The 15579-nt window shown below is 41.0% G+C and overlaps 1 protein-coding gene across 1 annotated transcript in view; it reads right to left on the bottom strand.

Moving 5' to 3' along the window:
• Positions 1–3748: 3748 nt before the first annotated feature.
• The window catches only part of myo5b (myosin VB), a 276339-nt gene continuing 264508 nt past the window's right edge, over positions 3749–15579 (bottom strand). Inside the window, exons 37-39 of the mRNA XM_080207332.1 lie at positions 10599–10773; positions 9136–9216; positions 3749–6428 (exon numbers count right to left, since the gene is read on the bottom strand). Coding sequence (XP_080063458.1) covers positions 6276–6428; positions 9136–9216; positions 10599–10773 — 409 coding nt within the window. The 3' untranslated portion in view covers positions 3749–6275. The remainder of the gene's footprint in view (positions 6429–9135; positions 9217–10598; positions 10774–15579) is intronic.

Genomic DNA, 15579 nt, shown 5'->3' on the forward strand with positions numbered 1-15579 from the left:
AGGACCCCGAGGTCCCTCTGCACCGTGTAGATTGTTGCCCTTCTCTCCTCCATAGCATCCAATAAATGAATGAGGGCTATCTCCATAAAGCCTGGAGCTGGATTCTTGGTCCTTGTGGCTTGATTGTGAGCAAGTACTGTGGTACCGTTTAAATGCAGTGCCTCTTTGGTTGCGCTACTCAGATTATTCCTGGGATAGGTGAATCAGACACTTGGTGCCACAAGCATGGTGTTTTTCATCTCGGGAAGTTTATTTTTCGAAGTACCTAACGATTGCAGGCCAGATTGCGCATGAGGCCAGCGGGATTCACAGCAGTTTCTGCACCAATAATGACATTTCAGGCAATTCCATCCCTAGGAAGGGGATGCCAAGTGGCTTTGTCATGTGGGCTCACAGGCACCCAGCTTACCTGGCCAGGCTGTATGCCTCTGAACAAATTGTCACCTCACCAAAAGTTATTGCTGCCCCTGCCCTCAAAAGACATCCATCCTGCTTTCACAGACTTCCACGAACAGACATAGTGATCACCGCAATGTCAGTCGCAAACCTTTGACAGCTGCTCTCTTCATGGTAACCACCCCCCTCTCCCCCTTGAGCTACCTGGTGCCCTCTCGGCCCTTGGACTCCCTGGTGGGGAGTGGTGACGTTCATGCACACCTCCAATCTCCCTCTCAGGTTCCCATTTTTTAAGAAGCAGTGGGAATTTGGGCCGGCGTGGTATTATGTCTGATGGGTAAGAAATACATCAGATCCAGAGATTGCATCAAGCTGCCCACTAATGAAATGCTAATCAAAACTGCACCCTTCCTGGGCATCAGTCTAATCGCGTTATCCGGGGGAGGGGGGGGCGGTGAGGCTTTGCTGGGAAGATTGTTTTCTGAGATCTTGCTGGCACAAATTCTGTTTTTGGTCTCATGAGATTTAGTGGTGGAATTTGCACCACAGCTAACAAAGCCACTAAATTGTGGCCAATGTACCTGGAAAGTATTTGAAATTTGATTAGAAGTCAAGATAAATACGAGTTTTTATATTCAAAATTCTTTATTTGACACAACTTATTTCTCTATTTAAAAGTATTTCAGTTATAATAAAGTGTGTAGTTTACAGTTTTTATTCAAAACGTAAAAATTACTTTGACCAGAATATTCATCGTTGATCGTTTTTACATTTTACTATTCATTAGTTATACATCAGAAGTAGTTTGTTAGAGCTTTTACTGTCATTAGAAGTATTTATTTCACCTCAAATTATTTCACTGCTGCTCCTTTATTACTGACAAATAATCAGCCAACTGTACCATGTGTTACCAATACTGGTGATAGTCGCCTCTCCCTGCCAAGATTTCTACATGTTTTTTGTTTAACCAAAAGTTGCAAAAAAAATCAAACTAGTGCAAAAAAAAGATAAAAGTGTCAGGGAGAGCCATGAAGTTCACTCTATAATCTTTCCAAGGATACACTTTTTTTCTATTGTTGTTGAATCAAGAGAGGGAGAAGCAATTCCTATTTTTTTTTAATCCTCACTATTCAGGCATCCTAATTTTTCCCAACCACCCAAACCAATCCTATATTGACCAGCAGGTTTGATACACTTGAATATTCAGCAAGTGCAAAACAACTTTGATAAATTACTGTACAGTTATACCAGGTAAGAAGTCTCACAACATCAGGTTAAAGTTCAACAGGTTTATTTGGTAGCACGAGCTTTCGGCGCGCTGCCCCTTCAGCAAGTGAGTGGGGAACTCACCTGATGAAGGAGCAGCACTCCAAAAGCTCGTGCTACCAAATAAATCTGTTGGACTTTAACCTGCTGTTGAGAGATTCTTACGGTGCCTACCCTAGTCCAATGCCAGCACCTCCACATCACAGTTATACCAAGTCCTCTTTCAGCTTCTTTTAAGGAAGGTGCCTTGTGGTCATTCACAGGATATTACTTAATGTAAATTACTTTGAATCTCTCACTTTTCATGCATTACATGAATTCTCAGTTTTTACTAAAGCACAATGGGTGCCAATCTCAAAACGTTAATTCTGAAATTTCAATACAGCTGATGACTCCAAGAACTCCAGTGCCTATTGCCCAAAACCCAGGTCTAAAATGACATCAGATTATTCCTTGGAAACGCTAAATGTTGTGTTAGTTTTTATGTCATTCCATGAAGACAACAATGTGTAAGCTAGTTAACTGTCTTCTGCCCTGTGTTGTTAGACATACTGTCAGATCTATCCTTAGCTCGTTGCGGATAAAGTCATAGAGTTGTACAATGCAGGAATGGCCTTTGGGCCCATCTAGTCAGCACTGCCAATAACTACCACCAAAGACGCACTAATCCTATTTTCCAGCACTTGTCCCAATTCCTTGAATGTTATGATATTTCAAGTGCTCATCCAAATACTTTAAAGATTTAAAGTTTCCGGTGTCCACTGCCTTCCTAGGCAGTGCACTCCAGACTCTTGTGACCCTCTGAGTCATTTCTTTTCTCAAATCCTCTCTGAATTTCCTGCCCCTCACCCTAAAACAATGCACCCTCGTGACTGACCTCTCAACCAAAGGAAAGAACTGAGTCCATACACTTCACAATCTTATTCATCTCAATCATGTCTCCCCTCAGCCTTCTCTGCCCTAAATAATCCAACCCAATCCAATTTCCCCTTTATAGTTCAAATGCTCCATCCCAGGCAGCATTCTGGTGAACTTCCTCTGTACCCCCTCTAGATGGTGATGATATAAATACTAATTAAATAGGTCACCAGGAACTGGCTGTCACCTGGATGTTTTTCGAGTACAAAAATGTTAACACAAAGATGTTGCTCCTTTAAAAGAATATCTTATGAAAAGGCTCCCTTCTATTAATTTGATCCATCATTGTTCAGATATCTCAACTGCACAGGAATAAACGTCATGACAATTTAAAAAAGTTAATTGATTTTTGTCCTGTTCATTATATAACATTGAGCCAGATGGGTCCTGTGGTTTACCTATAGACCATATGACAGAATAATTCTGGCTTTAAATATATTAGGAAACAAATGCACCCAGATTAAAGTCTAATAAATTTGCAGTGATTAGTTTGCAAATTCAGTTGATCAGTGAGTATGTTATCAAACATCAATTTAATAGAATGGCCTAGTCAATGTCTACCATATACCCACTGTTCAATCACCTCACAAAATCATTCAGAAGTAATATGGAGGCATGTTATATAAAAAATAATCAACGGCTGAACTTGGAGGGGAGAGTTTACGAAAATTACTTGGCCTCCATTCAGCATGATCCTGGAGCTTTTTAATACCCGGTGATACTGTCACTATGAGAGCCAGACATCTGGCAAGTTTGCTCATCTCAATTAAATATGCAAGCTATTAACACCATAGTGTGGTGACATCATGAATTTAAATGCATTCCTAGACATAGAAGGGATTTAGAACTAAGGTGAGAAGATGGGTAATTGTGAGTGAATCATATCAAAAAGGGTTAAATTGCTATGCTGATTTGCCTTCCCTTGTTCAATTTTTTAAAAATATAATTTGACACCTCCTGGCAAAGGAGCAGCCATTCGAGCACATGGGACAGAATATTACAGCTGTTCATACCAGTGAGATTGTTTGTCCTGCTGCAGCGAATGATGGAGAGCTGGTTGGGGGTCAAATTCTCCACGCTCACTGCAGCGACAGCAGGCCATGAACGTCTGGTAAGATCACACCCATTGTGTCTGTACTTGCTATTTGAAATTAGTCCTAGTCCTTGCCCTGGCTCTGTGGTTTGTTTCTTATCAAATGTATATTCAATTTCCTTTTGCAAGTTACTATCAAATCGTCTCCCTGCATTTTTTCTGATAGTACATTTCAGATCATAACTCAGTGTGTGATAAACCTTCTCTTGAAAGTACCAGCTTGTGCTGTGATAGGAATCTGCAGGTGCCTTGCAGTCTGTGAGGCCTTTGTGTCAGTCCACACACTGAAAAGTACAAGCCTGCTTGACAATGAAGGGCATCTCTCAAAAATACATTCTGACATTCATTGATTAGTATTAATATTACCCAAGCCAAACTTCAATTCTTTCTTAGATTTGAATGTGGTACCTTGAGTCCCCCATGGTTAACGTAGCTAACTCGGTAGATTAGTGGCTTTATGATTTAGTTCATCGCGTGATGCATTTAACCACCCAGCCATCAAGAGAACTCTGATTTTTTCCTACAGTCATCTCATTGTGATAAATGAGTCATGTTGCTGGGGAAGGCATGCAGTCACATTGCAAACAGTATAATTACTATCCTCTTTAATTATATCCTTTGTGCTTGATTCTTCTCTCCTGACCACATCAGATCATAATGCTGATTTTCATGCATCTTAATCAGGCTGTATACTTATATACTTCTGCCCTATCATTTTGTTTCCATGAATCAAAATCAAACAATTGTTTTCAACCAAAGAGCAGCTGAATTAAATATATTCAAGAAAGTTACATCAACCTATTATTGATAAGCATTGTTCTAGCTTCTCATCACTGCAATTTAATGTATGTTGTCTTTCATAAGTTACTTCAATTATTTCACCATTTTCCATTAGCAAGTTCTGCATTTATTGGATAGCCTGAAAGCATAGATTCAAACTTTGTCACTTCATTGTGATGATGGAAAAACAAAAGCTGAGAAAGAGGAATAGGGAGAGATGATGATGCACCTGAAGATGAGATGTCTTATTTGCACTTAAGCAAGCACACGGACTCAGTAAGATTTGTATTGAAATGGTGTGCTTGGATTTATGCAATGGAGATCAGTGGCTAAAACAAAAAAGTCACATGAGATTTTGGTTCTAGATCAGGAAAATTAATGACCTGTGGTTCATACTACAGGCTGATATGTTCAATATGTTTAATACATTACTTGTACTTGAGTAAAAAAAATCAATAGTCTTGATCAGAGTTGTCAATCCTACTGCTAACTAGAAATTATAAGGTGATTGTAAAGTGTTGGAGTGATCTGACATTCACTTTTGAAGCCCTGAATTCAAATTTCAACCAACAGAGATGTATAGGCACAAGCAGTCTACATACTAAAGGCTTGGGACAGGGGAGTGCTAAATCCAAAGGTAACTGACTATTAACAATAAGCAACTTGTTATCTAAACTAAACCAATTTTTTTGCCAGATTTAAATATTCAGCAAGACACAGACTTTGCCAGTCTCTGCTGTCTCGGTACTGGAAGACTTTTTCTGAAAGTAGCTCTGTGATGTGTCAAGCATTATATAATGTTACAATTAATGCACATCATCAAATTGCTTTTTAAGTAGGATGCAAATTACAATTTCCCAATATGTATAAAGCTAATTTCTTTGTTACAACAAGAAACAGGAACGCCAGGAATTTTGTGCTGTCACTATCTTAAAAAGATTAAAACAGTTGGGTGCTCCACAGAATTAAAACTGGGTATACCACAGCTATGAACTCAATTTTTGGCTCCAACTTGAATGTCATTGCTTCAAGAGGTTATGCGTAACGTTGCCAAATTTATCCCTCGAGATGCTCCTCATTTAAGAGTCACGCCCACATTGCAAGTGTGCAGAAGCCAGCTCAAAATCCCTCTTTGTCCAAGAGTCAAATAAGCAGTGATAAAAACACTGCAATTAATAGCTCAAGTAATAAATTACACAAGTGTTAAACAAATCCTCAGCTATGGTCAGAACAGGAATGAGGAATTATTTGTGTTTAGCAGAAATGTGATGTCTGCTCCAAATTGGTTGTACACTGAGCAGAAATTAAAGCCCATCTCTACTTGCACTTTTAGTCATTTCATTTTATCTACACAGTTCATTATTTATCTACAGAATTATCCCATACTATGAATACAAAAGTGGAATTTCACTTCATGCTCGAACTTTGAAGGAAGTCAAAATAATGCAGGTTTGAGCTATTAAACATGCAGAGAGAGCACATTATGAATTTGTATTTTCTTTTGGTTACAAATACAAAATTCATAACAGCTGCTTTTGAGTTTTTTTTACATTCTACCCAATAAATAGTCATTTTGTTTTTAAATTATAAAGAATAAACCAATGCCTATTACTAAATGCTAGATGTTCCCCCTGAACGGTTCTCAAATAGCCTCTATAGACTTTTATTTTTAAACAGTGGTGATAGGTTATTTATGCATCCACTCAGATTTTGTCTTGAGTAATCATTTCTTTCCATAACAATTCTTTATTGAAAGTCAGCAATTTTCAGAGTCAGCTTTCTTCTCGCTTCAGCCGCCTTTCCGCAGCCACACAATTTTGTTCTACACTCTGTTCAGGAAAGTTAAGTTCAAGTTTGCTGGGATGTGAATGGTATCCAGGCTGAGTGCAGAAGGGTTGAATGGAAAGATAACAGGAAACATGTGTTTGAAGTCCATTAACAGTTGAGGAGGTTCATTGCGGTCTTGTAAACAGGACTAAATGAAGAAAAAAAAAGTGATTTATACATTCTTTGATATAACAAGTCAGTATAGCAGTGCCTTGATTATGCTGCTGGACAAGTAATCCAGAGAATGCAAGTTCACACTTCAGTTTGAGATTTTAAAATCATTTTTAAAAAATGGCATCAGTAAATGTAACCATGAACTGGATTTTCTGGCGTGTAAGGACCCCGCAACCCCAACTCCAGATAATTCAGCACCCAGGTTGCACTTGCTCTGTAATTACTTCATTGCTGCAAATGGCTGTGTGGGTCTGAGCAGCTCCCCCAGAATGATGGCCACTGTTGTGATTGCATCCAGTCCCCAACAAGGAACAGCCACGTATCTGGAGTTAAGGAAAGTGCATTAAGGAGGCCTCCCTTCCCTTGTTTGCCATGAAGCTGTGTCAAGAGGTTTACAGCACAGCAAAAGGCCCTTTGGCCCATTGATCTGTACTGGTCAAAGACAAACCACCTAACTATTCTGATCCCATTTTTCAGCACTTGGTCCATAAGCCTTGGCATCGCAAATGCACCTCTAAATACTACTTAAATGTTATTAGGGTTTCTGCCTCTATTACCCTTTCAGGCAGTGAGTTCCAGACTCCCATCGCCCTTTACGTGAAAAAGGTTTGCCTCACATCTCCTCTAAACTTCCTACCCCTTACCTTAAAATCTATGCTTTATTGGCATTGATCCCTCCATCAAGGAGAAAAGTTTCTTCCTGTTTACTCTATGCCCCCCCCCCCCATAATTTTATACATCTCAATTATGTCCCCATCCCCCTCAGTTTCCTCTGCTCCAAGAAAAACAACCCCAGTCTATCCTATCTGTCTTCAAAACTAAAATGCTCCAGCACAGGCATCATCCTGTCGTGGTAAATCTCCTCTGCTCCCTTTCCAATGCCATCACATCCATTCTATAATGTGGATTCTAGAAATGTACACAATACTCTAGCTGTGGTTATTTGTTCCGGCATAGCCTCCCAGTGGGAGGCAGTGAAAGCTGCCAGGCTGAATCCTTGTCGTGGGGGTCTCTCCTGTCAATGGTTAAATCCCAGCAGTGACACAATCAGGCCTTTAAATAGCCAACTGACCAATGAGCAGGTGGGCCTCCCAAAGCATCCCCTTCCAATGGTGAAACTGTGACAGGGGCAAGGTGGGCAGTTAGATTGTGAGTATGGCACCCATGGTATTTAGCATGCATCTGTCTGCCAACCCACCCCAGTGGGACATAAATTCCACTCTCATGAAAGTGACAGACTATTGTTAAATCTCAACTTGTTTGATAATATCTTCCATGGAAGGAAATGCATCTTTAATTGGTTTGGTCTACGTGATTCCAGTCCATACTGATACGGTTGAGTCTTAACTGTTAGAAATATAAGTTGCAAGAAATGATTAGAATCATAGTGGTTTACAATACAGAAACAGATCTTTCAGCCCAACTTGTCCATGCCGCTCAGTTTTTACCACTAAGCTAGTCCTAATTGCCTGCATTTGCCATACCCATTTTACTCATGTAACCGTCTAAATGATTTTTCAAAGACAAAGTTGTGTCCACCTCCAATACTGCTCCTGGTAGCTCGTTACAGACACTCACCACCCTGTGCGAAAAAATTACAGAACTTGAGAAAGAATATGAACTTTTCTAGCCTAAAAGGTACAGACCTGTTTTGCTGACTTGATATTGAACCATAGGATCAACAGATGCAAAAAAAGAGATTTGTGGATTTCTCATTCATTAGTACAGAACAGAGTACTGCTGAAAATCATGGCAGTTGAAAGAATAGCAATGTTAGGGCAGTAATGTGGTATTTGAATTTCAGTGCTACTGTGATGCTAGATATATCGACTGTAGGTCCCAAAGACCGGCGATTGGACAGCTTTTGCTAATTATCCTCAGTATGTTAAGAATTACACTGACAACCAATTTGAGAGAGTCAGTTGGGCTTTCAGTGTGTAGCTTTTGTGTATACTGGAAGCTACAATTATTAATACACAGGGCTCTGTCCTTTACAGACATGTTTCAGCAAAACAAAAAAAAAGCTATTTGCTCGTTCATTCCTCAGGGCAATGCCTTAATCAGAGTCAAGCTATCTGGTTTATATTTTCAAACAATGCTTGGCTATTAACCATAAGTCATCATTAACTGGTGCATTCTCCATGGCACCACCTCTACCTGTCAGTGTCCACTTGCCAACCAACTAGCAATCTCTTCTCGAACAGCATAAAATGGTTGTTTCCCCCGACGTTGATATTCTCGCACTTATCGTGATGAGTGCAAGACAGAAAAAAGGTTAAGTTTATTTATTAGTGTCACAGTAGGCTTACATTAACAGTGTAATGAAGTTATTATGAAAGTCCCCTAGTCACCACACTCTGATGCCTGTTCAGGTACACAGAGAGAATTTAGCATGCACTTAACCAGCACGTCTTTTAGACTGTGGGAGGAAACCCACACAAACATAGGGAGAATGTGCAGATTCTGCACAAACAGTGATCCAAGCCAGGAATCGAACCTGGGTCCCTGGCGTTGTGAGGCAGCAGTGCTAATCACGGTGCCATCGTGCCGCCTCAATTTCTTATATACAGAATATTGACTATGAGTACCTGAAATTGGAAACCTTTCACTCAAATGGGAGTAAATATGACCTGGTGTCTAAACAAAACATAACTGGCTGTTTTCAGCTATGAAGAACAAACCTGAATATTTCTAATGAAGGCTACTGTCACACGTTCTTCAAACTCATTCACTGGTGTGTAGAGGTTTAGAATCTTGACAATCTGTTTTGGAAAAGAATAACAATGATACTGAATTTAGTACCCAATTATTTAGAAAACTTGATTAAATCGAAGGTCTAGTGTTCTAAAGGGCATATTCTGAGTTGGCTATCGATGGTTCAGGTTCAACTGAAGCCTTAGGAAGGGTAAACATAAATTATCAGTTAGGTTTCCCGATTCAATTCCTATCCAGTCACATGTATATGAAAGCACCACACAGCTGAATAGCACGTTGATACTCAGTGTTTAGGCTCACACACGAATGATCACTTTGAATAGTTAACAGAGGATATTTAACACTTGTGCTACTGAATTCCAGCAGGACTCAGGAGAGGAAGCTTGCAATGTTGTTTAGCAGCAAAATTTAATGCATCTTGTGCAGACAAGTCTATTGAATAACAGCAGTTTTACCACAGATTAGAAATTATTCCATACCCAGTAGGGAAAAGAGTCATGAGCAAAATACCAAAGTTAGCACAACTGCAAAGTGCATGCCTAACAGTGTGAAATTACCCTCAGACTGGTTTAAGCAGTGACACTGTAGTAGGAAAAACAGAATCAGACTAGAACAGGAAATCACAAGCAGGTCTTCACAATTATACCAAAATATTTCATTGAATTTGGATGCAACCAGGAGAGCTATTAAAAAGAAAAATGGATGAGATACAAGAATAATGACTACAAATGGAATCACTGGATGTGTCAAGTGGATTTATTCTACTGATGTCTTAACCAGTCATTTGGATATAAAAACAGAAAATGCTAGAAGCACGAAGTATGTCTGGCATCAGTGAAGAGAGCAACAGAATTAATGGCCGGGGAACCACCAGGATTCTCTGGCCCCATTGACAGCACACCCCCTCCTGCATGTTTCCCCAGAGCGTGGGGTGACATCAATGGGAAATCCCATTGACAGTGGTGGGATCAAGCAATTCCACGTGGAACAACATGCCACTTCTGCTGCTGAGAAACACGCAGCTGGGAAGCCAGAGAATCCTGACCAATGTTTTATGTTTGTGACCTGTTGCCGATGAAAGGTCACAGATATGAAATACTAACTCCAGATCAGCTGAATGTTTCCAGCATTTTCCTTTCCAATTTACAGTATTTTGCTTTTGTGTCATTCGGATATCCATTTGATCATGATTGGTTATAGTTGGATTAATAAACTGAGTGAGTTTAGTGGCTATGACTACCTGCCTCACTCACTATGATTAACATTTCACTGCTATCTGAAGTTTTGACATGATTATTGGAAGATATAGGTAACATTGAGATGGCCATGGCTCTGATACATCACTAATAAGTTACTGAAAACCTCACATCTAGAATTTGTCAAGGTGGTGTTCTCTGCCACTACTGCAAGGTGGCCAAAGATCAGTTACCTGTTGTGGGGTAAGAGCTGTACACATCGAACAGATGGCTGCAGCATCATCATTTGTTTTCTTCTTCACTTGAAGGAGCTGCGCAGCTTGGATTAGAGGCTCCATTGTCTTCACAGCCCCACTCTGATGTAAATTCTTTCCTCGAAGCCATTCCTCTAACTGACTAATGTTATATCTGCACAAACAAGTCAGAAATGAGAGCTGGAGATTAATTTTTGCAACATCCAATCTTACATTCGTTTTTGTCCTTTCCTTCTGATCAATTCTCCCCTCGCCACAAAAACCCCATCAGTCCATACAGTCAAAGTCAGAGTCAGAGTCACAAAGGTTTACAGCATGGAAACAGGCCCTGCAGCCCAACCTGTCCATGCCACCTGTTTTTTTTTAAACCATTAAGCTAGTCCCTATATACCCATCTTACCCATGTAGCTATCTAAATGTTTTTTAAAAGACAAAATTGTAGCCACCTCTACTACCTCTGGCAGCTTGTTCCAGACACTCACCACCCTCTGTGTGGGAAAAGAATTACCCCTCTGGACCCTTATATAGAACATAGAACATTACAGCACAGTACAGGCCCTTCGGCCCTCGATGTTGCACCGACCAGTGGAACCAATCTAATCACCCTCTAACCTAAACTATTCCAATGTTATCCATATGCCTATCCACTGACCATTTGAACGCCCTTGAAGTTGGCAAGTCCACAACTGCTGCAGGCAGGGCATTCCATGACCTTACTACCCTCTGAGTAAAGAACCTACCTCTGACATCCATCCTATAATTACCACCCCTCAATTTAAAGCTATGTGCCCTCGTGTTAGCCATCACCATCCGAGGTAAAAGGTTCTCACTGTCCATCCTATCCAATCCTTTGATCATCTTGTATGCCTCAATTAGGTCACCTCGTAACCTTCTTCTCTCTAATGAAAATAACCTCAAGTCCCTCAGCCTTTCCTCATAAGACCTTCCCACCATACCAGGCAACATCCTGGTAAACCTCCTCTGCACGCTTTCCAATGCCTCCACATCTTACTTATAATGCGGCGACCAGAACCGTACGCAATACTCCAAGTGCAGCCGCATCAGACTTTTGTACGGTTGTAACATGACCTCACGGCTCTGAAATTCAATCCCTCTACCAATAAAAGCTAACACACTGTACGCCTTCTTAACAACCTTATCAACTTGGGTGCCAACATTCAGGGAGCTATGCACATGTACCCCGAGATCTCTCTGCTCGTCCACACTACTGAGTCCTTCTATTAGCCCTATATTCTGTACTCCTGTTACTCTTACCAAAGTGAATCACCTCACACTTTTCCGTATTAAACTCCATCTGCCACCTCTCGGCCCAGCTCTGCAGCTTATCTATGTCCCTCTGCAAACTGTAACATCCATCCTCACTGTCTACAACTCCTCCAACTGTGGTGTCGTCAGCAAATTTACTAATCCAACCTTCTACACCCTCATCTAGGTCATTTATAAAAATGATTTATGTATCTTATATATCATTTATATATCTCTCCCCTGTCACCTTAAACCATCTGAATAAACATCATCTCCCCCTTGTCTGTAGATGAGGATGAGGTGTGCCTTCTAAGTCTGTTTGCTAATGGCCAACTACTACAGAACACGCAAATGAAAAAGATCTTTAATATTTTACTTAGAGCTCTGAAGCAGAATTCCACCTAATGCACACAAACATGATTTTATGTCCCTTTGGAATTTGGATGGTCCATGATCCTCTGTGCATTTCCTTCAGTTTGAGTCTACAGGTCTCTGAACTGTTGTCAAAAGCAAGGATACTCTCGATCTCTACATCCAACTTACTCATCATTCAGTGTTATTTGATGAAAATATCAAAGATGTTCTGTGCAGTCATCTGTATCATTTTGTTGTGATGATCTGAGACCACCTACACTTTTGATCAAATGAGAGTTTTTTTGATGAATGTAGATGATTGATTGGCAACCTGAAGGCTATTTTCATGTCAACGAGGCCACGAACCTTTGATAACCAACACTAATGAGAGTTTCTATAGATATTTAAATAAAGTAAGCATTGGTCCTGTAGAAAGTGAGTCTGGGAATTAATAATGAAAATAAGGAGATGGCAAATGAATTGAACAGATATTTTGCACCAGTCTTTATTATGGAGGCTACAGGTAACATTCCAGAAATAACTGTAAATCAGGAAATAGAAGGGAGGTTGGAAATTGGAAAATTATAATCACTAGGGAAGTAGTATTGAGGAAGTTGTTGGAGTTGCAGGCTCTCTGGATTCTGAAAGAAATTGTCTACTGAGATAGTTGATGCGTTGGTTTTAATTTTCCAAAACTCCCTCCATTTCAGAAGGTTCCATTAGATTGAAAAATAACAAACATAATTCCTTAATTCAAAAAGGGAGGGAGACAGAGTGCAAGACATTACAGGCCAGTTAGCTTAACATCTGTCACAGGGAAAATGTTAAAAGTCACAGGGAAGCTATTATTAAAGATGCTATGACAGGGCATTCGAAAAATTCAAGGCAATCAGGCAGTCAACAGGGTTTTGTGATAGAAAGTTGTGTTTCACCAATTTATTGGAGTTCTTCGAAGGGATCAAATGTGCAGTGAATAAAGGGGAACCTTTGGATGTACTGTACTTTGATTTCTAGTAGGAATTTGATAAGGTGTTACATCAAAGATTATTGTGGAAAATCAAAGCTCATGGGGATAACATATTAACATGGATAAAAGATTGGTTAACTAACAGGAAACAGAGGTTAGCCATAGATATTTTTTTCTGGTTGACAGGGTGTAATGAATGGTGTGACAAAGAGATCAGTGCTGGGGCCTCAACTTTTTGCAATTTATATAAATTACTTGAATGAAGGACCAAGATACGGTTGCTAAATTTGCTGATAACATAATAATCGGCAGGAAAGTAAATTGTGAAGAGGAAATCAGGAGGCTATAGAGTAACTTAGATAGGTTAAGTGAATGGGCATAGATCTGGTGAATGGAGTAAAATGAGGGTGGCATGGTAGCACAGTGGTTAGCAGTGCTGCTTCACAGCTCCAGAGTCCTGGGTTCGATTCCCAGCTCGGGTCACTGTCTGTGTGGAGTTCGCATGTTCTCCTCATGTCTGCGTGGGTTTCCTCCGGGTGCTCCGGTTTCCTCCCACAGTCCAAAGATGTGCAGGTCAGGTTGATTGGCCATGCTAAGAAATTGCCCCTTAGTGTCCAGGGATGTGTAGGTTAGAGGGATTAGTGGGTATAATATATGGGGATGGGGCCTGGGTGAGATTGTGTTCGGTGCAGACTCGATGGGCTGAAGGGCCTCTTTCTGTGTTGTAGGGTTCTATGATCTACGATCTAAGGGCAAAATGTGAAACTCCACTTTGGCAAGAAGAATTAAAAAAAGCACAAAATGGTGAGAAATTGCAGAGCTGTGAGATTCAGAGAGATCCGAGTGTTCTCATGCATGAATCACAAAAACTTAGATTATTTGTCTCCTTATTTAACAAAGAACGTGAATGCATTGAAAGCAGATCAGGGAAGGTTTGCTAGACTAATACCAGGAACAGATGGGTTATCTTATGAGGAAAGGCTGGACTGATTTGGCTTGTATCCACTGGAGTTTAGGAAAGTAGTAACTTGATTGAAACTTTTAAGATCCTGAGGGGTCCTGGCGTGGTATGTGTGGTAAAGGTGGCACTGTGGCACAGTGGTGAGCATACTGCCTCATAGCGCCAGGGACCTGGGTTGCATTCCAACCTTAGGTGATTGTTGTGAGGATCATAGAATCATAGAACCCTACAGTGCAGAAAGAGGCCCTTCGGCCCATCGAGTCTGCACCAAACACAATCCCAACCAGGCCCTACCCCCATATCCCTACATATCATACCCACTAATCCCTGGACACTAAGGGGCAATTTCTTAGCATGGCCAATCAACCTAACCCGCACATCTTTGGACTGTGGGAGAAAACCGGAGTACCCGGAGGAAACCCACACAGACACGAGGAGAATGTGCAAACTCCACACAGACAGTGACCCAAGCCGAGAATCGAACCTAGGACCCTGGAGCTGTGAAGCAGCAGTGCTAACCACTGTGCTACCGTGCCGCCCCAAGGAGGAGTTTGCATCTTCTCCCTGTGTCTACGTGCGCTTCCTCCAGGTGCTCTGGTTTTCTACCACATTCCAAAGATGTGTGGACTAGGCTGATTGGCCATGCTAAATTGCTCCTTAGTGTCATGGAAATTAGCAGGGTTAGTACGTGGGGTAACGAGGATAGAGCCTGGGTTGATTTGTTGTTGGTACAGGTTTGATGTACTAAATAGCCTCCTTCTGCACTGTAGGGCTTCTATGATTATTCTATCTTTGTTCTTGTGAGAGAACATAGAACTAGGGGTCATGGTTTATTAACAAGGCATTGCTCATTTTAGACACAGAAATGGAGAATTGTTTTCTCTCAGAGGGTTATGGGTCTTTGGAACTCTCTTTTCCAAAAGGCAGAGGAAACAGAGTCTTTGAATCTTTTAAAGGCAAAGCTAGATGGATTCTTAATAAACAAGGAGGTGGAAAGTTATTGGGGGTAGACAGAAATATAGAGTGGTGATTACAATCCATAGAACCATAAAAACCTACAGTGCAGAAAGAGGCCCTTCAGCCCATTGAGTCTGCACCGAACAGAATCCCACCCAGGCCCTACCCCCCTATCCCTAGATACTATACCCACTAATCCCTCTAACCTACGCATCCCTGGACACTAAGGGGCAATTTCTTAGCACGGCCAATCAACCTAACCTAACCTGCACATCTTTGGACTGTGGGAGGAAACTGGAGTACCTGGAGGAAACCCACACAGACACGAGGAGAATGTGCTAACTCCACACAGACAGTGACCCAAGCCGGGAATCGAACTCAGGACCCTGGAACTGTGAAGCAGCAGTGCTAACCACTGTGCTACCGTGCCGCCCAATCAGATCAGACTTGATAAT

The sequence above is a fragment of the Carcharhinus amblyrhynchos genome, chromosome 1, assembly GCF_965287045.1.
Source record: "Carcharhinus amblyrhynchos chromosome 1, sCarAmb.v2.hapA, whole genome shotgun sequence".
Lineage (NCBI taxonomy): Eukaryota > Metazoa > Chordata > Chondrichthyes > Carcharhiniformes > Carcharhinidae > Carcharhinus > Carcharhinus amblyrhynchos.